The sequence below is a fragment of the Antennarius striatus genome, chromosome 7 (assembly GCF_040054535.1).
Source record: "Antennarius striatus isolate MH-2024 chromosome 7, ASM4005453v1, whole genome shotgun sequence".
Lineage (NCBI taxonomy): Eukaryota > Metazoa > Chordata > Actinopteri > Lophiiformes > Antennariidae > Antennarius > Antennarius striatus.
In genome coordinates, this window is record NC_090782.1 from 20,475,397 (window position 1) to 20,500,820 (window position 25,424).

The window sequence follows — 25,424 nt, forward strand, 5'->3', positions numbered from 1 at the left end:
TGAGATGGGATCAGAGTTCATATGAAATTGATCTTTGGTTCCTTCTACTCCATTTCCATAAAAAATGTTCTGCTCATAGACTTTATATTAATGGCAATGCATCATTTTTCATTAGTCATTAATAAAATCTTTTGACTTCTTTTTTGATATGCAGTATTCATGTCTTTGAAAGTGTTGATGAAAGTGAGAAAGGACAGTAATGTCATATTTGAAAAAACATTTTGGTAAAAGCTCACATGACATGACGTCACAAACACTCTGTTGTTTTACTGTGACCAAACAGCTATTTTAATTGCCCAGATCCATGTTACTTGAATGAACATAATGAGTTGTTCCTGTCTGAGTATCTTTACTTTGATTGCTCTTTTTACTTGTCTTAATACAGTGAATAATGTAAAAAGTCAAAAATAAAAGAAACCAAAACAAAAGGAAAGAAAAATTGACCAGAATCTGCACGTTGGTGACCTCAATTCATAATTTAACCAACTACCTTTTGACCAAAATCCACACCTAAACAAAATTTCATCAAATGCTTCGAGAATTTTTTGAAACATCTTGCAAAAAATTAAACACAACAATCACATCTTTTTTAAATGTCAGTAATATAATCATTATTGACTAAATGGGTGATCAATACTGTGTGTTTTCTTGTCGTTTTTGACACACAGAAATTACATTTAGAGAAGAAAAGGGCATTTTCCTAGATTCCTAAAACAAAACATGAGTCGATATAAATAATCAAACCAACCAAAAATCTAGATAACATTCTAGAAGACCAAAAACAGCCACCAACAGAGGAGGGCTCAAACCAGCTCCTAGTCTTGACGTGACAGACGTGACTTTTACTTTGAAGTCCAAACCGGAAGTGTATGACTATAAATGTAGGCTACTTGACGCGTCGCTGCGGCTCCTTGGTTGTGGAAGTGGAAGGAGTTTGAGTCTCCTCAGTCATCCGCCGGCGCCGCCTCCACTCCTCTCCGCAGCGGAGGACAGATCCACAGTGGATCCACACTGGGAACGTCTGCAGAGACACGAGAAGGTACGTCAGCAAACTCTCTGCTTCTTCATGCACAACACCAGAGAACAGCAGGAGGCTTCCTCAGACGCTCATTTATCCAAAAAATATCTCTGCCGACTTCAAACCACCTTTATTATTCTATTCTATTCTATTTCATGTCTCTCCAGTCATGGTGACACATAAACACATACACACACACACACACACACACACACACACACACACACACACACACACACACACACACACACACACACACACACACATCTGAACTTTATTCTGTTTGGTGTATCTTGCATTCCCCCTGAAAATCTATCTTTGGAGCAGCCCCCTATGGGATATCCTCATTGACTGATGACAAGGCGGTCATTGTGTGTGTGTGCGTGTGCGTGTGTGTGTGCGTGTGTGTGTGTGTGTGTGTGTGTGTGTGCATATGAGTGCGCGCGCTTGCGTGCATGTGTGTGCAGACCAGTGGAGGGATGATGCGGCCAACATTAAGTAGGCTCCGCGGGTGGAGGGTGACCTTAAATTGCCTCAGCCTAGGATAAACCTCTGACGAGGGCTGTCACAGAAATGCAGCTCGATCAACTCCAATTTATCTCATGGTATTTGTATAAAGTTAATCTGAAATCAATATTTGATGAGGGATGGGGGGGGGGGTAAACCTCTAAATCCTTCAGATTGACAGGTGTAGGGTAGTGATGTAGCTGAATGAATGAATGAATGAATGAATGAATGAATGAATGAATGAATGAATGATGCTGATGTCATCATATTAATGTTTTTCTTGGTTGTCTATTTTCCCCACACATTATCACTGTGCTTATTTTATTTGTTGGTCAAATAAACCATAAAGAGTGCTGAAGCAAATTGTAATTGCATTATCTGATTTAAATAATGCGTGGATATGGTTTTTGGTGTGTTGGAGCGTTGGCAGTCATGACAAAGACAACAAAAAGTGTCCAGAAATGGATAATGATAAAAGTCAGAAGAGAAAACCTTTCACTACCATCTGTGATCTGTTCCCAGTGTTTCTGGCTGACTCACCGAGTTCAAGTCAGCTCTCTCTCACTAAATATTGTTTCAGACTCAAGAGGCACATTTTCAGAGTGAGGGGAGCACATCTGAGCTTCTCTTGCCTGTTTATGTTCTCAGTTTTCATCTGCATGCTGTTTATTTGGGGAAATTGAGAGAGGAATTCCTGCCTCTTTCTCTTTCTGTCCTTGTAGCAGACAGAGAGATTTAGAGTTTAGTCTGAGAACAAAAACCCCGGTTCACTTTTTTCTGGGTTTCAAGTGGAGATCCGTGTGACTGTGGACGTTTATCCTTTGTTTAATGAGGGAGTAATTATAGCTGGGTCAAGCTGACATGGCGCGTCTTACTGGTGACATTTGTCTTATGGGCTAAATTGGATCCTGCAGCCGCATGATCTTATTAGAAAAGAGGAGCTGCAGCACCGGTTAAATGAAATGATAAACTGAACTTAGAGTTGATATATGAGCTACTCCTTGATCAAAGAGGAAACAGTATGTGTGTGTGTGTGTGTGTGTGGGGGGGGGGGGGGGGGTAGACTTGAAGCTATAAGCTCAGGGACACTTAGCATCTGTTCACTCCACACAGACTTTACTTTGAGCCAGTCATATGGCTTTGATTAGTGTGCTAGTTTTTGGATAGCTGCACTCTCCCTGGCAACAGTTAAATACAAGGCCAGCATAGTTCGTACTAGTCTTTTTAAAAAAAGAGGGGGGGGGGGGACCCCCACTGTACATCCTTTGCGACACATGAAAAAGTAGCAGTGACTGCACACAACTAGATGACTAGATGAAAAAATGAAGTGTCGAAAAAAGAGTCTCGCTGACTTGATCACATCCCAAATCTGGCCAGTCCTTAAATTCCCTCCTCATCCTGAGTCGTCCAACTTTTCTCTCCTGCTAACAACGACCCTTTTCTTCTCCCCTCCTTCTGTTCTTTTCTGCAAATTGTGATTGCATTGGAAATTGTGCAACCTGCCTGCAGCTCAGAACACCTTCCCTCTTGGCTGTGATTGCAGCTATATATATATATATATATATATATATAGTGTATGGATATACTGTATATATAGATATATATGCTTGATGCTCATGGCTAATTGTGTATTATACGTGTACAAAGTCGCTGTATTTGCTTCCTCGGCCCGCTGACAAACACAATTTTGTGTTTTGATTTTGGCAAAAGTGATGCAGTCCAGAGGGAACGTTTCGCCCAACAAATCACAGAAGATGTTCAACATCATCACCTCTTCTAGACAGTTTACTCTTAGATTAGTAGCATTTCTTTGCAAGTAATTTACCGAGGAGGCAGTGCACGAATGTTGTTGAGATCTTTTGAACCCTGTCCACATTTTTACTTAAAAGAGAGAAACACAAAAGGACTGCACGTGGGGGTCCAGTCTGTTCTTCTTTGTATTATTTAAATAAACAAGAGGAGAGTTGGTAGTAATGAAAAGCAGTTGATATCAAGCTGCAGGTTTAATAACCCCACAATAAATTGAGAGGAGTTGCTGAAGAAGTAATGAAAATGGAGGGGAGTTTTGTGCAGGAAATGACTGAGAGGAAGCCTGAGGGAGTGGAAGAGAGAAAGACTTTCAGTTGCTCCACGTATGAGAGAAGCTGGAACAGTACAAAGACCCCTTAGTGTTTTTTTAAGCGAGCTCTCCTTTTACTGTACCGTCCCACTGCTGTTTGAAATGAAACGAATGGGGGTGGGGGGTTCTTTTCAACTTGTCCCTCCACGTTCAGCTCAGGGTATTAACACTTGAGAACTGCTCTTCCAGCTTACACTTTACTGTATCTTTCATTACCCTTGGGCTTTGCACTCATTTTTTCCCCTCCTCTTTTCAGGAGGCAACTTGTTCCTCTTGCTCTCGTCACCAAAAGGTTTCCCATCTGCTTCCGATTACCTTTGGCTGCAGTTGGTTAGCCGCCAGCCATCTGGGCCAGTGTGGCGTCTCCGCTCTGCTCTGCTCTCTCCAGACAGCGCTGAGGGAGGGATGGATGGATGGGAGGCTGGGACAAGCGTGAACTGGGTGGGCAGACTTTTCTCGAGAGCTGCAAAAGGGTTGGATTTTCGCTGACGCTGCTATCCTTGGCCAGGTTGAACTCAAAGAGAAGGGCAGTCGAGATAATGCAGCTCTGATCCTCGCTCTAGTCTGCTTTTGTAATGGGTACATTGTGTTATTATATAGTCGGCTCACCTCGTGTTCATCTACCAGTGTAAAGTCAAATGGGATTGAGTTCAAAGGAACTTTGGGGTTGCATATAATAGCACTGGACAGTTAAATTGATATTGTGCAAAATGAAGTGATACTAGTTTATAATCTGTGATGTTTGGCTGGCTGAAATATTACCGCCAAATGATCATCTTGGCCATCATAAAACTCCACATTCTACACTGCAGTTAAAAAAGAAAGGGACAATCTTTTCTTTAGGGGAGGGAAACTGTAAAATAATATCTGCTGACGGATGAAACTGGTAAATTTCAGTGCAAAACTGAAATAATATGCAGACGATCCACAGGTATATGCGTATGTTGATATAAAAACACAGATACACCCTGTGTTATGGTTTCTTTTATTGAGGAAAATTCTTACATTTGAATGACCTTTTAGAGACCATTAGAACTACCCCTCTTGGTCATATTACAGTATCACATCTCATGGAGTCGCCTCATTCCAAGAAGTCTGTAATCCAAGAAAAGTTCTGGTCTTATTTGCTGATTTGGAGGAAAAATATATTACTTTATAATTTTAGCACACTTACAAGTGAAGACTAAACAGCCTTTTCAAAATACCATGACCACATCACAACAACCATCGCTGCCTTCATTGGTTACCTGTCATTTACTGCTTGTTTTGGGTCAGGCTCCTGTTAACCAGTGAAAGTCAACTTTAAACTCCTAATCCTATTATCAAACCAACAACAACAACTTCTTTTAAAAAAGACACATGCCGCTTTGAAATAACGTTTTAAAGGGCTGTTTAGTATGGAAGTAATACTAGAATGGCACATTCATTGTTGAACAATGTTACATGTGTTTTGCTTGCTTTGCCCCACCCTTTACAAAGTTTCACAGAAATCTCATCAATGTTTTCTTTGTGTTGAGAAAATGCTGGAAAGGACTGATTTTATTGCAACATTAAAGAAATTACAAAACTGAGAGGTTCTGTAATAGTCCATGTTCCGTCCTAGAACTCTTTCAAGTTCTGTAGTCTTGTCCTGTTAGGCTTAATCTTGCTTAGAATGAAACCAAGACACAAAAAATGTATGTGTGAGAACAAAGTTTTTGGTAAGAAGAGCCTCAGAGTTGGTGCAAAAACCCAGCATCAGTGCAACTATAATTATTAAAGTACTCGTCTTTGTCTCAGATGTAAACATGCCTTGTATAGGCACTCATACCATCTGTCTGCTAGCCAGGACGCCAGCCAATTAGTAAGCTGTACAGTCAGGCAGGCAGCCAGCAAATCAGTCAGCCATACAACTAACCACCATAGTCAGCTAGCGTAGCAGTGATGGCAACCTGCTGCTCCTCTTAAATTGGCTCATTTTACCCCCAGAGCCTCTGACATAATACCCACTTCAAACCCCGTTTTGGCATTAAGTGCAGCTTTTTGCGAGATCAATGACTTCCTTTGTGTTTGAACTCTTTCCGGTGGGCAGGAGGCTTAAAGAGTGGGGCCTCAGGGGTCCCAGGTTGGGACCTGCTGTTGTCTCTGGTCATCAGAGTGAAAGGTAATCCAGGATTGATTAGCTGAAACAACAGTGTAGAACCAAGCAGTCCTTCACTTGATGGGTAGATTTTGGGTAGATTTGTTTTGTTGAAGTGTGAACTACATGGGTCAACTGAATCTTAAGTCCTGGTCTGTGTTCCACTGTCTTTCTTATTCCACCTATTTGAGAATAAATCTGTCTTTCCCCTCCCTTTTCGCTCCCTTTTCTGGCCTTCCTCCTCCTCACTGAACAATTTCTCTTCTACAGGGCTAAAGAGAGGAGTCTAAACCAACCACTGCTGCTCCAGCCAGGCCTGTTCTACTTCTACAAAGACTTGCTCAGGATTGATTGCCACTGTCTGATTAGCATCCTACAGAGCATGCTGTATCTGTCTGAAATCTCAACTCTTCCAGCAGCCATGGCCCACCAGAGTGCTGAGCTGTCCCACTGCTAGGCGACGGGGCATCCGAGAGGGCAGAAGACATGGTGGGACAGACGGCCGGGGACCATTGCACTGAAGTCTGTTACTATAGCAATTACTGTAGTAACCATGGAAACTTTATGGAGGACTGGTTTGGTCTACACTGTCATCGTCATCATGTTTGCCAACAAACTCAACGGACTTCACAGGGATGAGGTTGTTCAGTCACAAGGTGAGAGGAAGTGTTTGTGATTGAGAGGCTGAAAAAAATGTTTCTTGCAACCGAGAGATCTTGTGAATTGATTTTGAAAGGTAGTACATTAAATAAGTACAGTAGGTGCTGCAAGGGTAAATACAAAAGCTCCAATGGTATGCAAACAGCATTGTGCTCAATATTATACATACCACATGCCTAGAACTGCTTCCATTTGGTCCTTTGGTCCTATCCCCAACTTTTGAATATGTGAACTTGCTATTCACAATACTTTTTTCATTCAACTATAAAAGTGTCAATGTATGCATCCATCCATGAATTTATTGAGCCTAAAGGAAGTAGTCTGAAACTGGCAAAATACAGATTTCAATCAAAGGCTGTCTGGTCAAAGAGCACGTTTATGAGCAGACGTTACAAATTCTTTTTTTTTTAATACTTGACAGATTTGAAAACTCAGCACTACAAAAATATTTTAGCCCATGCCAAAAAAAATGTGCTGAGATGTAATACTTCGCTTGCCTACTAAAAGTTTAGAAGTACATATACCCAACCAGACATAAATATACTTGTTAAACGGAGCTGTCAACACTTGATTTGTTTAAAGCTGTCCCTACAGTTTAGACAGAAGTGTCCCCATGGCAATTTGTCAGAGTATCTGCGTAATTTATATTTGCAAAATTTTACCTCTGAGGCATAGTAAAGCTGAAAGACATCTGTTACATATACAGTATGGTATATGAGAGAAATTACTGTTATTTTATAATTCTGTAACTACAGTGTCATAACTGTTAAAGAAGCATGTGTTCACCCTTTACTTCCAAAAAACAGAGCAGCGTCAGACTTGTGTCCCACCCTTGTCTGGAGCAGGTCTAAATCCAGGTTACATAACACGCGTTGACCTTTCAAACTAATTAAAAATTCAGCGTGAAAGGAGTTTCAAAGCCCTGCTTTAAATTTAAACTCAGTGTTAACAACACATACGTTATACTTTCAGCTCTTTATAAATAGTGGGGAAACATCATTGGTTTATTATCTTGATCCAGGCTTTACACTGCGGGTTGCTTTGATTATTTTCAGTCTTTGAGAACAAGACTACTTGAATGTATTGTGGTCCAGGCACCCAGAGTGAAATCTGTTTTTCATTTCAGTGAGAAAAAAGGCCGTCTCAGCGCTACCCATGTTTACAGATCAGAAGAACAACATTTGTTTAAAAAAAATGCATTTAATTTGAATATAATTTTATAGTAATTGCAATTTAAGGATGAAGATATACTCGCTGTAATGTTTTTATTTATAGTTGACATCATTTGACAAAATGAACCCTGGAAAGTGTTTCTAGTCAGACTTGCCTGTCTGAGCTCCTGAGCCACAATCCAGGCCTGCAAGTCTGGCTTTCTGAACTTGAACTTTGCCTCCACAAATCATGAAGCGGTCACACGGCCACGTGCCCACCCCCTCACCTTTAACCACCCTACGTTCCCGTGTCCGTCTCACATGCACAGTGAAGCTGCACCGACTCAAATCCCCCTGAGGGCAGAGACATGAAATCCCTGAGGGTTGGTGTCTTGTCACCTAGAACAAGGCTGTGATTGTGTATTTCCCAAACTTAACCTTTGACCCGTCACAGCCATCTGTCTCCAATAGTCTGCCAGTCGGCTTCCTTTAAATAACAGCCCCTCCCGACACGGCCCATTCCTTCAAAGACGTCATTCTCCCGAGGTTCAGACAGACGCGGATGTAAGGCTGTACTAATTAGTGTTTCGTTAATATCATTTTTAATGTCTTATTATAACTATGGTTCTAAATACTAAGTGTAATGGCAGACTTTTTTTTTTTGTCATGCTGGACTAACACACAATTATCGCCCAACTCTGAAATTCCCATGAGCTATAAGGTCGTTTTAATATACTTTTTTTTTTTCCATCTCAGAATTCTGGTCTGTCAACTTTACCTCCAGCCAGGCGACTGGAGATAACCCTAACCTTAACCCAAACACACATTCTGCACAGGCAAACATTTTACTGTGTTAATGAAAACCAACCGGTACTTCAATCGATGCTGTTATTGCTAGTGCCTGAATAAGTAGAATACAGTTTTGTCAAAAGAATGCTTTAGGTAATTTCCAAAGAAGAAATGGACGTGTTAGTGATAGATGAGATTGTGATTGCTTCAAGTGAATTACTTGACCCTGAAAACTTGCTAGCATTTAGAATTTAGATTTGGATTTTGCTACTCTTGTAGCTTCTTCCATCTTCCACAATTGTAGGTAGATATAACAAATTTATGTCAGTCAGAGACTCTCTGTCCTATTGTTCCACAGTTTTTGAAGTCTGCAGAAGACCTCTACATCGTCTATTCATGTGCTCTGGTATATGTAGAGATAGAAGAACTCATTTCAGATCTGAACATTTTGAATTGTCAGCGTCCCAAAAGGCTCATGAAGTTAGAAAATTTTTAACCTGATTCCAAAGGGACACAAATATGTATTTCAAGAGGGATGTCTTGGTACTTTTTGCCATACACTGCATGTGCGTTTGCCTCTTTTCTCACACTCATTCTTTTCACAGAACGCTTACAGATGCTTCATCTTGTTGTAGTAATTGTTGGAAATGAGGCACAGCAGCGTTTGGCCCGAGATGCCACGAAGGTGTGCCTGCGATGGAGGGAGGGACGATTTTCCAAGCAGAGTATTTCCTTCCACTATTTTCATTTGGTGATAAGAGAAACCAGGGTGATGCCCTGCTTATGGGTGGATTAGTGTAATTATCAGCACAGCTTCTGTATGAAACCCTTTTAGCCAGGGAGGGTCTGTTAAATTTAGCAGGCGTGTTTCCACTGTAGTTTTATTGGTTTTATGTTTTCATGAGCAACTGAAAGGTTTCTAAAACAATCAACCGGTGCACTTAAAAAAAAAAAAAGGGATTTTGGTTTACATAAAGACGTACATCATCCATACTATTTAGTAATCAAACTCTGTGGCTTCAAAGTCATTGCTATACATTTGCTCTTATTCTCCGACATGAGAATTTAGACCTAAAAGTAGCAACAATCTCCTCCAACAATCTTCCAAATCTAAGTAACGTTCCACTTTTCATATCGTGTTTACTTCCATCATTTAAACAGCAGTAATGGCTGTAATGCTCTGAACATCTGGTATGGAAAAACAACATAAACTACCAGAGAAATGAGGTGATAATGATTTTATTGCCTTCAGGTGATTGAGACATGTTTTTAAAAGTTATTATTAGAAACATATCTATTAAAGGACTGGGTATGTCCTTCTTTTCCCAGTTGTATGAAGCAGACAGTGAGCAGGATGGGTTGGGAATCCTGTGGAGAGGAAGCTTAACTGCGCTTACTACACACACTCAAACTTTTTATTCAAACACACTAATTTGTTCTGCTGGTGTTCATTAGTACTCAGTTTATTCGATGAAAAGCCTCTTTAATTTCTTCCTCGGCGGTGAGCTGTATCTACTTTATAAGGACCCTTCATCTTCGCCCCAGGAGTTTTTCCTGTGTTTCAAACTTAATGGCAATACCACCCGCATGATGGCTTGATGTGGTTTGTGTGAGCAGGGAGGATGTGTTGTGGGAAAGAGCTCAGGGAGCTTCAGAAGTGAATGATTTTAAACAACTTTGTGGAGAAAAAGTGTCCATTGTTGGTCATTTGAAGACTTTCTTGGTTAAAATGATAAACTTTCCAAGAAAAATATTGAATTTAATTTTTTGCGATCTAATCAATAACTGCAGTTAACATAAAAGAATGTTATAACATCATCAAATGTAACCCATTTATAATAAAAAATACAATTACCATGGCTATAATGGTTAGCTGTGACTCCAGACACCCATCTCTCATATAGTACAGTGACAGGGCGATGGCACGGATAGGTCAGCATTGTCATTACGAGTTATGCTGTGAACAGTTTTACATAATATACAGTAAGTCCCTGATGTCTTCATTCCTTATAAACTGTCACTAATGGAAGTGCACTTATTTGCGTGTTGCAGGCTACATTTTGATGTACATCTTGGTGTGAACTCGCTCGTACGCTCAAACTGCAGAGGTCAGGTAGGGACGGGTGTGATTCGCCTCATTTAAGACTAACGGAAACTCGAAACCACATGCTGGCTCTCTTCCTACAAAACTTAACGATGCTATATTAATTATACGACGGTCATAATCATAATCTTTTAAATGGAAAAACACAACATGTATGAATTGTGTCCTTTATTCTCGTGGTTCCTTTAACTTCCTCTCTTAAGCTGTGCACCAACACAGCTGGGGTAGAAAACGCAACTTGAAATTATGATGCAAACTTATTTTCCATGTTGGAGAGAGAATTACTTACAATCCCTTTTTGTCCTCACTTGTTGAACAACGACCGTATTTTGTACCAAACTTCCCACGTCAAAATTACAGTATCTATTTCCATTTGAAGGCGGTGCTTCTAATTGCACTCGCTGTTTATTCAAGCCAGGCCTATCAACTGCTTAGAGAATATTTTTTTCCCCATAGAGAACCCTTCAAGTCTGTACCAGGGAACTCTGATCTCTGGGTATTTACTCTGTGTGGGAAGGGGCTGCGTCTCCACCAACTGGGGCCAAAGGTTTGATGAAAACTGGACTTATTTGCTGGCAACCTTTCCCCATTAGCTAGCTGACGTTGACTGTTTGGGGCTATGTATATTTGGACAATAAATCTCAACCAGGTCCCGGCACAGACTGGGACAGACAGGAAGTATACAGTTTCAGTGTAACCATGGCAACATCCCTTTGGACTCATGCAGGAAGGGCTTGTCAGGAATGGGCCAAAAAGCCTGCTAATTTCTTTTTGCCAACTAGGTTACTCTCAATAAAAAAGCCCCACAGTTATTCTTATAAACAATTCCCAAATTCACAACTGTTTTTAATAACAGTCCATTACATGATGGTGAATTTTGGATTTATTAGGTTAAACAGAGATTTTTTGTGTTATGCCTTGTTTATTTCCTTCCCTCTAGCCGCTTTCCTGTCCAGTCTAGGCCAGTATGAGATTGCCATCCCATTACGTGTAGGACCCGATGGTGAAACGCTCAATGCAGAAACACCTCAGCACCACCGAAGAAGACGTAGCACTGAGGACAGACTGCCGGACTCTGTAATATGCTTTCTGAAAATTCATTCCATCTATTGTTCATGCTTCTGCGCATTACATTTGAGACTCCTCTGTAAGATACCCCATTTTCAAATCCAGAGGCATTTATGAGTTGACCTCTTTTTTCCTATCTCGCAGCTCTTCTACCAGCTTTCCACATCGCGGAACAACTTCCTGCTGAACCTAACGCTACAGGGAAGCTTGCTGTCCAGGCAGTTCAGGGTGGAATACTGGAAGAGGGGTCGATTAGCCTGGAGTCACCCTTATTCTCCCCACTGCCACTATGTAGGACATCTCCAAGACCAGCCACACTCCAGCAAAGTGGCTCTGAGCAACTGTAACGGCCTGGTAAGAAAAAACCCCAAAAACTTTTCTGATATCGAACAAACCATAATTACTAAATGACCTTGTATTGGCCAAACCAACCAGTGATCTCATAAACTGAAATTACCTTAAATTTAAAGACAAATTATTTACCAATCTGGGTTCCCTCAAAAGGCGAGATGGTGCAATTACTGCTATGTTTTATTCTGTTTTCACCATGTGAGATTTTGAGTTAAGTAGTTTGCTAGAAACCTCCAAACTTTGGGATTAATGATGTCATTGAACAAATTTAAGACTGCTGTATTACTGCGTAACCTTAAACAGCTTTCCGCAGCGGTTCTATTAGTAATGTCTTGTTTTAACCCATTGTCATGAACCCATCTGCTCATCATCCTCCGAATCCCTCGCCATGAATCGTGTTTTAGTCTGAATTTATTTCCCTCCACTCGCAGCGTCGTGTATCGGCGCGTCCTCTCACTACAAACAGCAGGCTTCACAATAACAACTGCACACACAGCTGAGGATTAGACGTGTTCACCGAGCGTTCATAAACCGCACACGCAATTACTGTTAGGCAGACCAGCATGAGCACATTGAACAGTGAGCAGGCTGGGGCGTCCAGGGGAGCATCACTAACTTTATTATGGGATTAAAGGCACTTTGAAAGTTGCCGCCGCCAGTCAAGGGGAGACACTTGCCCTCGCCATGGCAACACACACTGTATGAGCTGAACCAAAGCGCTCTCACTCTCTCATTTCTCTCACTCTCATTCACTCTTTCATGCTCTCACGTGAGTTTGGCTGGTACGTTTGTTCTGTGTGGTCCCCAGTAACATTCAACTGTAGGTCCACATCACAGGGGGTACCTGGGTTTGTAGTGGGACCCAGGACACAACGATATCATGATTCCGATCTTGCATCGCTGCTATAAAATTGTATATACGTAAATGTACACCAGTTGTCATTTGTTTATTGAACAGTTGTGTTGTCTGAGATTAACTTTACACATTAACCCGATGCTGTTTTTTCTGTGTGTCTATATTAGTAAAGTAATATATTATTCTTCAATAAGGATTTTTAGATGCTGTTACTACAAAAGCTTTGCACAAATTTATGTAAATGAAATGACAGGACAAGGAAATAGAAATTTTGTGTGTATGAATTCAATTGCTATGAATTTCTTTTTTTAGTACTAATTTTATTGATAAAAACAGTATTAGTTACTCTGATAAACAGAATGTATTCAGTATTCTCCTATTCGTAGAAAGATTTCCATCATTTTAAAATCATTCAAAAGATTTGATCAGAAACTAAATCATTTTTAAAGTAACTATAATCTCATTACGCAGCGTTTCAAATGTAATTCTGGCTAATTATAGTTCTACTTATATTTGTAATCTGATTACATAATCCCAATCACATGTAATGTATTATACTGCTCAGCCTCGCGTGTGGGCTTTAGACAACTGCTGATCACTGCTGACAAACGCTGCTGCTGCACGTTGGTGGACGATGATCTCAAACTGACAACTGCAGCTACATGAAATGAAACACACAGCTTAGTTCTTACCTCGCTGGACGCTGAGCAGTTGTTTTAAAGTCTTCATGTATTCAGCTGTCAGTTTTTGAACCCTTTAACACCAGGATCCCTCAGAGGGCCTCTGATTCACCTTCTCCCTTACCTTTACTTACCCTGAATACTTTGCTCTTTCTAATTGGTCTTGGTTTGAAGAGTCAAAGTGAATTTACTTTTATTATTTATGCATCATCTTCTGATTGATTTGGGATGATTTTCCGTTGCTGTTTCCCTATTAAAATGTTCCCGTTAAGAATCAGACCATCTGGGTGATTTGATTATTTGTGATATTGACATCATGAAAGCAGTGATTTCTGTTATTTTATTCTCTTCTGTTCTGCGAATCTATCTCTCTGCAGCAGGGGGTGATTGTTGCAGGGGGGGAGGAGTACCTGATTGAACCCCTTGTCTCACCAGATAACCAGACCAGAATGGAGAGGGGGGAGAGAGCAGAGGGGCGCCCCCATGTGGTTTACAAGCGGTCATCGCTCCGCTATCAGTACAAGGGCCAATCTTGTGGAGTCATTGGTGAGGACAGAGATATTATGATGTTTCTGTTAACCCAAGGAATAAACTGTACCCATCAGCCAGCAGCGTAGTGTGTTGCCAGTTGTGACTGGGTGTGACTTTGTTGAAGCATAAGCCATGTTTCAACAAATAAATTTTAATTAAAAAAAATCCTGATTTCAAGTGCTTCCTGGTATATAAAATGCTTTCGAGAATCTTTGGTGGAAGGAAAGTGTTCCTGATGATCATCACTCATGTTTTAGCGACTGTAAAATGGTCCAGTGAGTGTTTGTTTTCATGCACACTCTGCTGGTTGTGATTCTGTTCAAAATGTGAATGATCTGCAGATGAGAAGCCACTGAAAGGCGTGTCGTGGTGGCAGCGGACTCTGAAGACGCCCCCCCACCACGTCGGTCGAGGGCAGCTGCCTCTGAAGCGCTCGGTTAGCCGGGAGCGCTACGTGGAAACCCTTGTGGTTGCCGACAAGATGATGGTGGGTTACCATGGTCGCAGAGACATCGAACAGTACATCCTGGCTGTCATGAATATTGTAAGTTTCACAACACAAAAGATGTACTTGCACAATGCATTTGAAACACGGCTTTCCATGTTTTTTTTAGAGTTGTTCTTGATTAAAAGAAGATTTCTCACATATGATGGAATAAGTAAATGTTACATCGGGAATCTGACACTGAAGAGGCTTTGTTCTCCAATCCAACAGACATCCATGAATTTAGATAATTACCATATTTTAGGAGAAATCTAAGAACAGAAATGTCAGAAATAGAAACAGAAATAGAACGTTTCTGGCCAGACTCAAGCTTGTTTGTACAATATGTGGCAAAATTATATCAAAATAAATCAGATTTATAGTTTTTAATCACATTAAAGATGATTTAAGACAAGAAAAACAAATTAGTGGACTTTTTATCTCTGCCTCCAACAGTCACATGTTTCAGTCTGGGCTTGTATTTCATGCTATTTCTGTCACTGGGGATCACTTAACACACAGTTAATCACTTAAACTCTATATACACACATTTTAGGAATGTATATAATAAAGGGTTGTTCAGCTGCTATTGTTACAGAGCAGGTTGCATCCGGAGTGTTAGGGAATCAGGAAACGCAGCGCCGTCTGTTTCGTGGTGTGGAGCAAAGAGGGCCAAATTACACCAGACAGCAGTAATGACAGGTGTCTGAGAGCAGCAGAGTGCTGGTAGTGGTTTTACCACTGGTCGTTTTTTATTACTGTCTATGCTTTAACTCTTTAAAAACCATCGGGTGCACTGACTTCCCAGTTCCTTTGAGATTCTTGCACTATTTCACCTTATAGATGACAAAATCAGTCTTGATCAGAGGACAAGGCAGGACAGGCTTGTTTGCTCGCACAGTCTAAAACCATTGCTGCAAAAATATTCATGATTCTTTCTACAATTGCACAGTTAAAACAAACATTTCTTCACAAGCAGAAAATGTGTTACTGCTGCTCTGTGGTCAGGAAAATTATTGCCAAAATATTTCCATTACGAGTCTTAATTTATGAGGGATTACTCCTGCCTCTGTTTCTACTGTAGTCTTGTCTCAGATGGAGTTCTCCAGTGGTTTATCAGCTGTTTTTAAGACTGGTCTTTTCTTGTTTCCCTGGAGGTCAGGTTGCCAAACTGTTCCAGGATTCTAGCCTGGGGAATGCAGTCAACATTGTGGTTACACGGCTCATCCTGCTCATGGAAGACCAGGTGAATAAACTATCTTGTAGAAACCGTTTTTCCCTTCTCCTCTGTATGTGTTTTTGTGCTTCTTCTCATTATCTTCACACAAGATTATCATCTAAGAGCTCCTTGTTTGTGTCAAAGTATTGGCTTAAGTGTCTTTTCCTCCTCCACATCCGGAGGACCGTGAGTCTGAAAGCAGGCTCTGCACTAATGAAAGGGACAAGAGGTTGTAATGAGGTGAGGAAGAAGAAGATGGGTGTGGAGAGGATAGTGGCAGGGTGTCCTACTTGTCAGACAGAGCTGCTTTGTGACTGTTCTGTTGGTTACCATGGGGAACAATGACCTCTCTGACCGTTGCTATGATGGACATCCAGTGTGAAGGAAAGCTTTGAGTTAGATTCAGACTCTGATACCGGAAACATCAACATCTAAAATTGCTTCAACGTTCATTTGGGGGCATGGGGGTGCTGGAACCTATCCCAGCTGACTCTTTATGAAAGGCAGGGTACACCCTGGACAAGTTGTCAGTTCATGGCAGGGTCAACATGTGTTTGGTCACATTTTAGAATCACCAGTTTGCCCGTAATACTGGAGGAACCCGGAGAACCTAGTGTCCAAATGGACAACCTGCCAGCTCCGCACAGAAAAGCCCCAGGTTCTCAGCTCTTCTCTCTGCATCACCTTGTTGACCTGCTTCACTTAAGAAGATATAAAAACTCAGATGAGTTGCATTCTGGGTACGAGAGAACTCCATATTCAATATGTTTATCAAGGTCCATCCTGTCGTTGGACAAGTTTCTCATTTGTTCTGCCACTTTTGAATTGACGGACATTCATGGACCCCAGATTGTCTTCTCTTCCTGACATTTGTGATCATCTGACTTCTTTCAGTGCTACTATGAGGTCTAAGCTTTGGTTGTAGAAAGGAAAGGAAATCCAGTAAAGTAATATTGGTTAGGCATGCTGGTGCAGTGACTTGTCTCTGTGGAGTTTGCATGTTCTCCCTGTGTCTGCATGGACTCCCTCCAGGTTGTCAGGGTTCCTCCCACCTTGTTGGAATGAGCTCCGACCCCCTCCACATGATAAACAGAACAAAATAAATGAACGAGGCAGACACTAGTATTTAGCTTTGCTAAAGTGAGTGAGTGGAGGTTAGACAGGATGCAGATTTTGAATCCACAACTGACCACAAGGCACAGTTTCAGGTCATAAAGTGTGTTTAACCTCACTGCCGCAGCAGGAGAGACGTCTAACCACCTAGTGACCTTATTTATTAGCCTGCCATTAATGGAAGCGGTGATATAATGCAACCACCTCCATCGTAATTCTGACCTCCTAGCAAGCTCACAGATGAAAAGTGACTTAAAGGGGCATTAGAGTGTGGCTTTGAGGTTTTCCACCACGTCTCGTATTTAAGAGAAGAAGAATTTCTTATTAATCCTACATGAGATGCTGTTTTTTTCATTTTAAACTCATGCACAACATCGCACACATAAAAACCCCTAATAGAAACACACGCTAATCCAAAGTGAATTAAAAGTAGCCTGCATTTGATTTGGAGGATCGGTGCCCTTGCTCAAGGGTACCTCGACAGTGTGCAGGTGGTGAACTGGTACAAACTCCCAAAGTGTGGTCCACGCTGGTCTTGAACCGGCCACCTTCTGGTCCCCAATCCAAGTCCCTACGATCTGAGCTACCGCCACCTGAGCAACATTTCTTAAAAATATAGTTTAATACAGTTTTTTTTTTTCATTCTTTTATTTCGCTGCCCTGGAATTTGCCTCCCGGATACGTTTGTCCTCAGACAGAGTTAAGAAGCTAATGTTAGGACCATAAGCGGTGGGCTGTATTAGTGTTATTATTTCCCCTCTGTGGACCATTTAGGTTGAGGTCAGGACAAGATTGAGAGCAGTCGCTGCGAGCTGCTCTGCTGCCGGTTTCCAGGTCTGAAGACGGCGAGCTGTCCCTGGAAAATAAAATCACGCCAGCGCTGGGCCCAGAAAGGAGGGACTGTGGGATGAGACAATTACTAGTTATGTCACCACATGCATTCCTGGGTTACGAGTTCTCGCCAGCTGTGGCCAGCAGAGCACTCCCTCCTCTCCTCTCCTTCTCCTCTCTCTGCTCTCATCATGCTAGAAAAAAAAACCCCTCTGAAATTCTGCCTCCACATTAGCTGCAATCTAATGAAGCTGCTTTCCAGGGAAAACCGCAAATCTCAGTTTGAATTTTTTTTACGAAAAGAACACCTTTATTGTATAGAAAACAGTCACAAAGCTGAAAAAAAGCTGCGTTCTCTGTTTTGTAACCAACAATTTTTTTCATTATTGGCATCTCTGCTATTTAAAATCATGAATAATGGTAATTTCTCAAAAAAGCCAAATTGATATCCTCACATTGCTACTGTCCAAATACCATTTAATTTGCAATAAATGGTGAATAAAAGCTACAGATTCTTACGCTTAAGAGGCAAATGGTGGGACATATCTTTGATTGAAAATGACTGAAACATTGATCGACATCATATCATAGGATAGCGCTGAAAAATGATTTTAGAAAATGCAATACAGAAATATGAAACCGTAAGAGTTGAACTCTCCACCTTAGTTGTTGTTTTTAAAATATGTTAATATGTTATTGACGGTGTTTTCCCCCTTTACCCGTCTGCCAGCCGACGCTAGAGATCAACCACCACGCAGGGAAATCTTTAGACAGCTTCTGTAAGTGGCAGAAAACCATTCAGCACCGCAGCAGCTACAGCAACGCCATTCCAGACAACGGGATCGCTCACCATGACACTGCTGTGCTCATCACCAGGTGAGGAAACACACAAACAATAAACAACAACAACACGCAACTGCAGCTGCACTTTCTCATAAGGGTTAAACTGTGTTTCCTCTGAGCAGAATTCTAACATTCCCCAACCCTTATCCTCATGCATTTTCAGTCCAGGTCAAGAGTGTATTTTGTGTTGTCTCGGGTGACGATAGCTGGGGCCGCTCTGCCCGGCTCAGCATCTGGAGAGAACACGAACGAGAGACAATGACAGATTTATACTTTCACGAAAGCAGCCAGAGAACGGAGCGATGCGTCAAGAGGTTGAGAAAGAGAGCAAGGCCCCCCTTAAACCATCTGAATCTTCTCCTCATCGCGCTAATCGAGCTCCTTTACGAGTGCCGCAGGATGAACTGCATGTCAGATAAAAACAATCATACTATTGATTGTGGAATTCACAACAGCAAACAACACAAACATGGTTTTGGACAGAGTCATCCGAACGAGACGGGGTCAAGCACAGCGGTCAGAAATACCTTCCTGTTCTTCCTTTCAGAATGTAATTATGTAAGAGGAGGCGTGAAGACATGCAGATAGATAAATTATTTCTGAGATGCAGTTTTGCTGTCGGCTCTGTGAGAACGTTTCTACAACAGGATTTATCAAGTGGAGGATGGATGCAGTCCAGACGGATGACACCGCAGCGACGCTCCATTATTTCCTTCAATTGTTCTTTCAAGCTGTATCTGTCTGCTATCACTGCTGTCCACCGTCTGTCCTTCATGTGTGTGTGTGTGAGAGTGTTTGTGTGTGTGTGTGTGTGTGTGTGTGTCTGTCACTGTCTTGAGTACACTCCACATCCATTCCAAATGTGTTTGCATGCATTGGATTACATTAAACGGTGTCGCTTTTTCCCCTCAAGGTTTAAAGTCGTTTTTTTTCCCTTCCCGCCTGCAGGTACGACATCTGCATCCAAAAAAACAAGCCCTGTGAAACCCTAGGTAACACACACACACACACACACACACACACACACACACACACACACACACACAATGGTGCAATTTAGTGTTTGTACTAACAAACACTAATCCGCCTGAACCAAATCATCATAGCTGAATGCCTGATTTGCTAACCTGAACCTTATGTGCAAACATGAAACCAAGTGTTAACTGTCCAATCCCAATGATGGGAGAGAATTTAAATATCTGACACTCATTTGGTCCTCGCAAAGATACATTCACCGAAGCAGCTGCACACATCCATTTGCACAAAAAACCCCAAATATAATAAAAAAAATCAAGCATGATAAGAGCGCCTCGTCCTTACTTCTAGGAATGTACGTACAATAATGTGTTCAGTGTGCATGTTTCCTACAGCATCCATGATTTTACACTTGTAAAGGAGAATAAATGTGTGTGTTTGTGTGTGTTTGTGCATGTGCACAGGCCTTGCACCTGTAGGAGGAATGTGTGAGCCGGAGAGAAGCTGCAGCATCAACGAGGACATCGGCCTCGGAACAGCTTTCACTATCGCCCATGAGATCGGACACACGTGAGTAAAATACACACGTATATACGCAAGAATTAAATGAAAATGTTGTACATTTATAATTTCAAATGTTTAAAGTATGGACTTTGGGTAACTGAGTCTGCTGAACTCTTACAGTAGACCCATTCATCTTCATCTATAAAAATCTGTAAAAATTAGTCTGGGGACGGATGGTGGCTCCTTTTGTGTCCCTTGCCCTCAATAGTAAACACCACAAGTCCTGTTAGACACCATGACTGGACACTCGTCTGTGTATACAATCTGTTTCCTCTGCATGAACACAAACATTTGGTTTGGATTCTCCTACAAACTGTTGTGACATCACCGCGTAGGACTAGATGAAGTACTTGTCCGTTTGTGGAGGAGGACACCCACATGAAAAGACATGTGACGTTTGTATTCCAGGTTCAAACACAGCTACTGTGTGTGTTATCGCCATCATCGCTCGCCGACAGTCATGAATCATAAACCATAAAGCATTTTAGGAGGAGAAACAAATCAATTTAAAACGTCTTCCAATTGCACCCCAGAATTTTTCAGGTGTGAATTTTCTGCACGGGTTTTTACAGATTAGATTATATACAACATTATGCGATCTCATTTTGCAGTGTTGCAGTTTTGTTTTTTTTTGCTCACATTTTCATTTAATATATTCATATTAAAGCTTCCACAGTTTAAAAGGGCACCATTAGTTGTAAATCACTTCCAGATCTGATGCCAAATAGAAAACCGGCAGGGTTCCGAGTGCCAACCAACCAGAGCGCCGCTGCCCGCTATGATGATAATAATAAAACTTCTGGTCACAGATTGACAGCTGTGGACTATACGCCGTCACACTGCGGTGGTCTGCCACAATAAGGTTAATAATTATGTTTCGCCACAGGTTTATGATTCAGGGTTGAGGTAATCTGCCCTTTTTGTAGTTTCATATTAATCTTATTTAATTTTATTAATTTTGTCAGACAAGGCTCTGTCTGGCGCCCCGCGTCTGACGATCAAACCGCGGTATGTTCTTTGGATTCTCGCTTGATTATCCATACTGATGTATTTTCCAATGTCCCCATCTGTGCTGCAGGGACTTTTTACTGATCTACACAACCTCAAAATGTCACTTTATCATCATGGGCTTTAGGTTTGGGATGAACCATGACGGTATGGGGAATGCTTGCGGGCCACGCAGCCAGGAGACGGCCAAGCTGATGGCTGATCACATCACCATGAAGACGAACCCATTCATCTGGTCTGCCTGTAGCCGGGATTACATCACCAGCTTCTTGGAGTGAGTCAGCCTATCAGATATCTGCAAACCGCAAATAATTTAGTAATTAGAGGTTTAAAAAGAAAAAAAAAAAAGCATCCCTCGGATGCCATAGTAACATTTCTGAGACACTAACTTCAGCAGATGAATCTCGACAACAGGCAAATCCACATGACTTTAATTATTTTTCCTTTTCAGAACAGATCAATAAAATGCTGCCTGTTATTGTTAATGCTATTTTTAACCCATTTTCTCTTGTTTGGTTCCTTTCAGCTCAGGTATGGGTTCCTGCCTCAATAACATTCCTGCCAAGCAGGAGTTTGTGTACCCGACCACAGCGCCGGGTCAGGCCTACGACGCAGACGAACAATGTCGCTTCCAGTACGGCGTCAGATCCCGACAATGTAAATATGCGGTGAGTTTATCCCGATAAGATCAACCAGTATATGTGAAGATATATGACTATATATGGTTGGGCACTAGGGTTTATGTGAATTCCTTTGTGCCACAGGATAACGGATTATTACTTATAAGCCTTGTTTGTTTGTTTGTGGCTGGGTTTTTTTGTTACATCCAGGCTGACAAATGAGCCGATCTCAGAGTTATTCATGTCACAACCTTAACCTGATGTATGTTCCTAACTATGAGAAACATCTTGCAATCCTTTAGCAGAATAGAATCTACTTAATTGCATCGACAACTTTTTACGGAGTCACATCCTGCAACAGCATTTGATTTATAAACTCATCTTTATCAACCCGTATGTCATCTGAAGAGGGAACAGAAAGGATGGTGAACATTAGCGTGTAGAAACACTGTGATTCATTGTTGAACTTGTTGTTTTGGTCTTCTCTGTTTTCACTGTTCTTTTACACACACACACACACACACAGGAAGTTTGCAGTGAGCTGTGGTGCATGAGCAAGAGCAACCGTTGCATCACCAGCAGCATTCCTGCTGCAGAGGGAACCATATGTCAGACCAACACCATAGAGAAAGGGGTAAATTCAACAGAATTAAACTCATTTATTTACTGGTTCTATTCTTTTTTCTTTTTCGTGTGTCGTAAGAGAGGCTGAATGAGGCTGGTGTGTTGCTCATCTGCGACTGGTTCTCCTGATCCTTAAGAATGTCCACATGTGCCAACTTGCCATGCCTATTTTATTTGGATAACATGTTTTTCTATAAAAAATATTTGTAGAATAGTTTGAAACATTACAATTCACCTTGAGAAACACATGAAAAGGTTGTAGAATACCTGGTGTTGCTTCTCAAGATGACATGAATGTGCAACTTTATTTTACATTTTTAGGGATGCTTTCATTTTTTTTTATCTGAACATGTGTTTGTGTGTTCTATATGTGTGTCTGTGCTTCAGTGGTGCTACAAGAGGATGTGCGTGGCGTATGGCACCCGTCCTGAGGGCGTGGATGGGGGCTGGGGTCTGTGGTCACCCTGGGAGGAGTGCAGCAGGACCTGTGGGGGTGGAGTCTCCTCTTCCGTCAGACACTGTGACAGCCCCAGGTATCCTCCTCAGCCAGTTCGACAGGCATCGCTGTTGTGTTGGGTCCTCTCTTCAAATCAGAATCAGAACCAGAGTTGGAAATGAAAGATCAGAAATCAGAATCTAAACTTAAGTGAAATGACTTCAAATTCTCTGGATATTTAGCATCAGCAAATTAAGTAGGTCTTTGAATGCGAATTTGACTTGGCTATAATGAAGTCAAGTCAAAACGTTACCTTAAATATGCACAACTTGTTCCAATCAATCTTCATGATAATCATTTAAAGAATTATTATTGGCTGCTAAAATTGTATCTCTTGAGCAACTCCAACACAAGAGACAGGAGACAAACTTTACTGTCCTCAGCTCTCATTCTGCTGAAAGCAAAATGCAGCTTATGTTAATATGAAACATCAGGAGTCTGGCAGTCATATGTAGATTTATTTCCAGTATTTTTTCCTGGCAACAAACCTACTTTACATGCAATTTACAGGAAGTGTCTTTTCACCACAGCACAGAAAGGAAACACCCTCCGTAGACCAGGAGGGAATTTTCTGATGCCTTCTAATGTGGTGAAATCACACTGTTGAAACATCTTGTTAGCATCATTAAGAGACAAATTAGTATAGAAAGAAGACTGGACATTTTGTCCTTCACCTCATTACTTCCTCTTGAAGTAAAAATATTGCATCTTTCAAAAAAACAAAAGTCCAGCGTGCAGGACATTCAGCGTTGCAGCTCCTTGGTTCTCCATGAGTTCATCAACTAAATGTGACGTTTATTGAATCATTAGATTTCAAGGAGGACTGGTAGAGATCATTTGTTTTACATGTATATGAAGCATGTAGATTTTAGATTTATAAACCTTTGTATTTACGTATTAATAAAAAAACCTTTAACAGAAGAATGACCTCGATCAGACCCAAACCACAACGTTCTGTATCCAGAAATAGAGAGCGATGGTATAAGCAGTTATCAAAGCCAGTTAAAGATCATTGTCAATGATTAAATCCTGATAATATGACATCAGTTGTGTTGGATCAGGGAGTCTCACAGGAAGAACATAATAGATAGAGAGCTGAGATTTATCTTCAGTATCTTTATCTGGCATTAGTACCACTATTTTTATGGCCCTTGAAATAATTCATCACCAAATATCCATCGCACTTTCTTTTAAATCACAATCCCCAGATTCCTCAATTATTTGGGATTAAACTAAGAATGATCTGATCCAAATCTGAGGCAAATCTTCAGTATAATTTGTTTGTGATGTTTGCATATTTGCTTTTGTTCCATTGGGTTCCATAAATTCATTTAAAGTTTAGCAGATGCAGACATCTGACAGTGCCAGACTCTGGCTTCCTCCTCAGCCTTTTTTTTTTTTTTTTTTTTATGTAGAGAGGTTGTCATTATGGTTCGCGACAGACAGTAAAGCAATAAAAGAGACAGACAGTGAGATTGAAAACACACTGATGAAGGCAGGCAAAGCAGAAATCAGGAGCCAGTATTGGGTGGTGACGTGATGGAGGATCGGTCTTTTTAAATTGTACTCAGATGTGACTGACCAGCCCAATTCCCTTTGCGTTTGGTTGCAGGCCAACCATTGGTGGAAAGTATTGTCTGGGGGAGAGAAAGCGCTTCAGGTCCTGCAATATTGACGTGAGTATTGCTGCACTTACCCGTTGTTGCCATTAGCGCCGCTCGTTGTACGTGCTGTACTCCATATTGTGACTATTATTTGATTTGATGTGATTAAATTGGTTTTTCTGTTACAGGAGTGTCCTGCAGGCTCGCGGGATTTCAGAGCGATTCAATGCTCCGATTTTGACAGCGTTCCTTTTCGAGGAAAATTTTACACCTGGAGGCCATACAGAGGAGGTGACTGTGTATGCATATATATGTGTGTGTGTGTGTGTGTGTGTGTGTGTGGATATGTGTGTGTAATTATAGATAAGTTTATTTACAAGCACATTGGTGACTTCTACCACAGAATGCCTCTTTGCTCTCGACATCATCATCAGCCGTTGGTTTAAAGTAAGCAAATATAATCAAGCGTTGAACTTCAAACTGTTTGTATGAACAAAGATGGAATGGAAACCAGTCATTTGAAATGGTCCACCATTAAGGGCTGGACTACAATGATGGATTTGTCATAAGGCTACTTCAGGGCTAAATGTACACTTCTTACCAGGTTATATCGCCATGAAGACTTACTCCATTTAGAACAGTTTGAGATATCGATCAACTTTTAATCAATCAATCAACTTTTATTTATATAGCGCTTAATCACATCTGAAGACATTTCAAAGAGCTTAACAGATAGAAAGCCAACAATGAATACAGGTGTAAAAAAAATGCCCCCAAGTGAACAATCGGTTGTTTTGAAAGTGCCTTATCATTTATTGACATTCCCATTGATTGGTGAATTGGTAGCCAGAGCCGCACCACCTTCATCTTTCTGATTTTCTTCTTTCCTGCAATATCAGCAGTGTTTCATTCTAGTTTTTGTCATCTGAAATCATAAAACATGTGACACTAAATAAGTACAAATGTATTTTGAAGATCTGCTCAAGCTGTCATGATTTCAATAGCTTTTTTTGTTGCATTTTTTTCCAACCTGGTTTCCCATTTGTATCAAATTATAATTTGTCATATACTTCAGACACCACTCTTTTAT

The 25,424-nt window shown here is 41.1% G+C and overlaps 1 protein-coding gene across 5 annotated transcripts in view; it reads left to right on the forward strand.

The window, feature by feature from the left end:
- The first annotated feature begins 901 nt into the window (after positions 1-901).
- Positions 902-25,424, forward strand: part of adamts10 (ADAM metallopeptidase with thrombospondin type 1 motif, 10) — a 44,117-nt gene continuing 19,594 nt past the window's right edge. For 2 of the 5 annotated variants that reach the window (XR_011036682.1, XM_068318667.1), the window contains exons 1-16: positions 920-1,039; positions 6,034-6,419; positions 11,408-11,544; positions 11,680-11,889; positions 13,800-13,968; positions 14,295-14,497; positions 15,600-15,683; positions 18,331-18,476; positions 19,392-19,435; positions 19,883-19,988; positions 21,118-21,264; positions 21,517-21,658; positions 22,137-22,244; positions 22,622-22,767; positions 24,343-24,406; positions 24,523-24,625. Coding sequence is in view for 4 of the 5 variants with exons in the window: in XM_068318667.1 (XP_068174768.1) it covers positions 6,317-6,419; positions 11,408-11,544; positions 11,680-11,889; positions 13,800-13,968; positions 14,295-14,497; positions 15,600-15,683; positions 18,331-18,476; positions 19,392-19,435; positions 19,883-19,988; positions 21,118-21,264; positions 21,517-21,658; positions 22,137-22,244; positions 22,622-22,767; positions 24,343-24,406; positions 24,523-24,625 (1,912 nt within the window). In the remaining variant the exon portion in view is untranslated. Of the gene's footprint in view, positions 1,040-3,900; positions 4,086-6,033; positions 6,420-11,407; positions 11,545-11,679; positions 11,890-13,799; positions 13,969-14,294; positions 14,498-15,599; positions 15,684-18,330; positions 18,477-19,391; positions 19,436-19,882; positions 19,989-21,117; positions 21,265-21,516; positions 21,659-22,136; positions 22,245-22,621; positions 22,768-24,342; positions 24,407-24,522; positions 24,626-25,424 lie in introns of those variants that run through there. The other 3 variants (XM_068318668.1, XM_068318669.1, XM_068318671.1) reach the window with 3 other exon arrangements.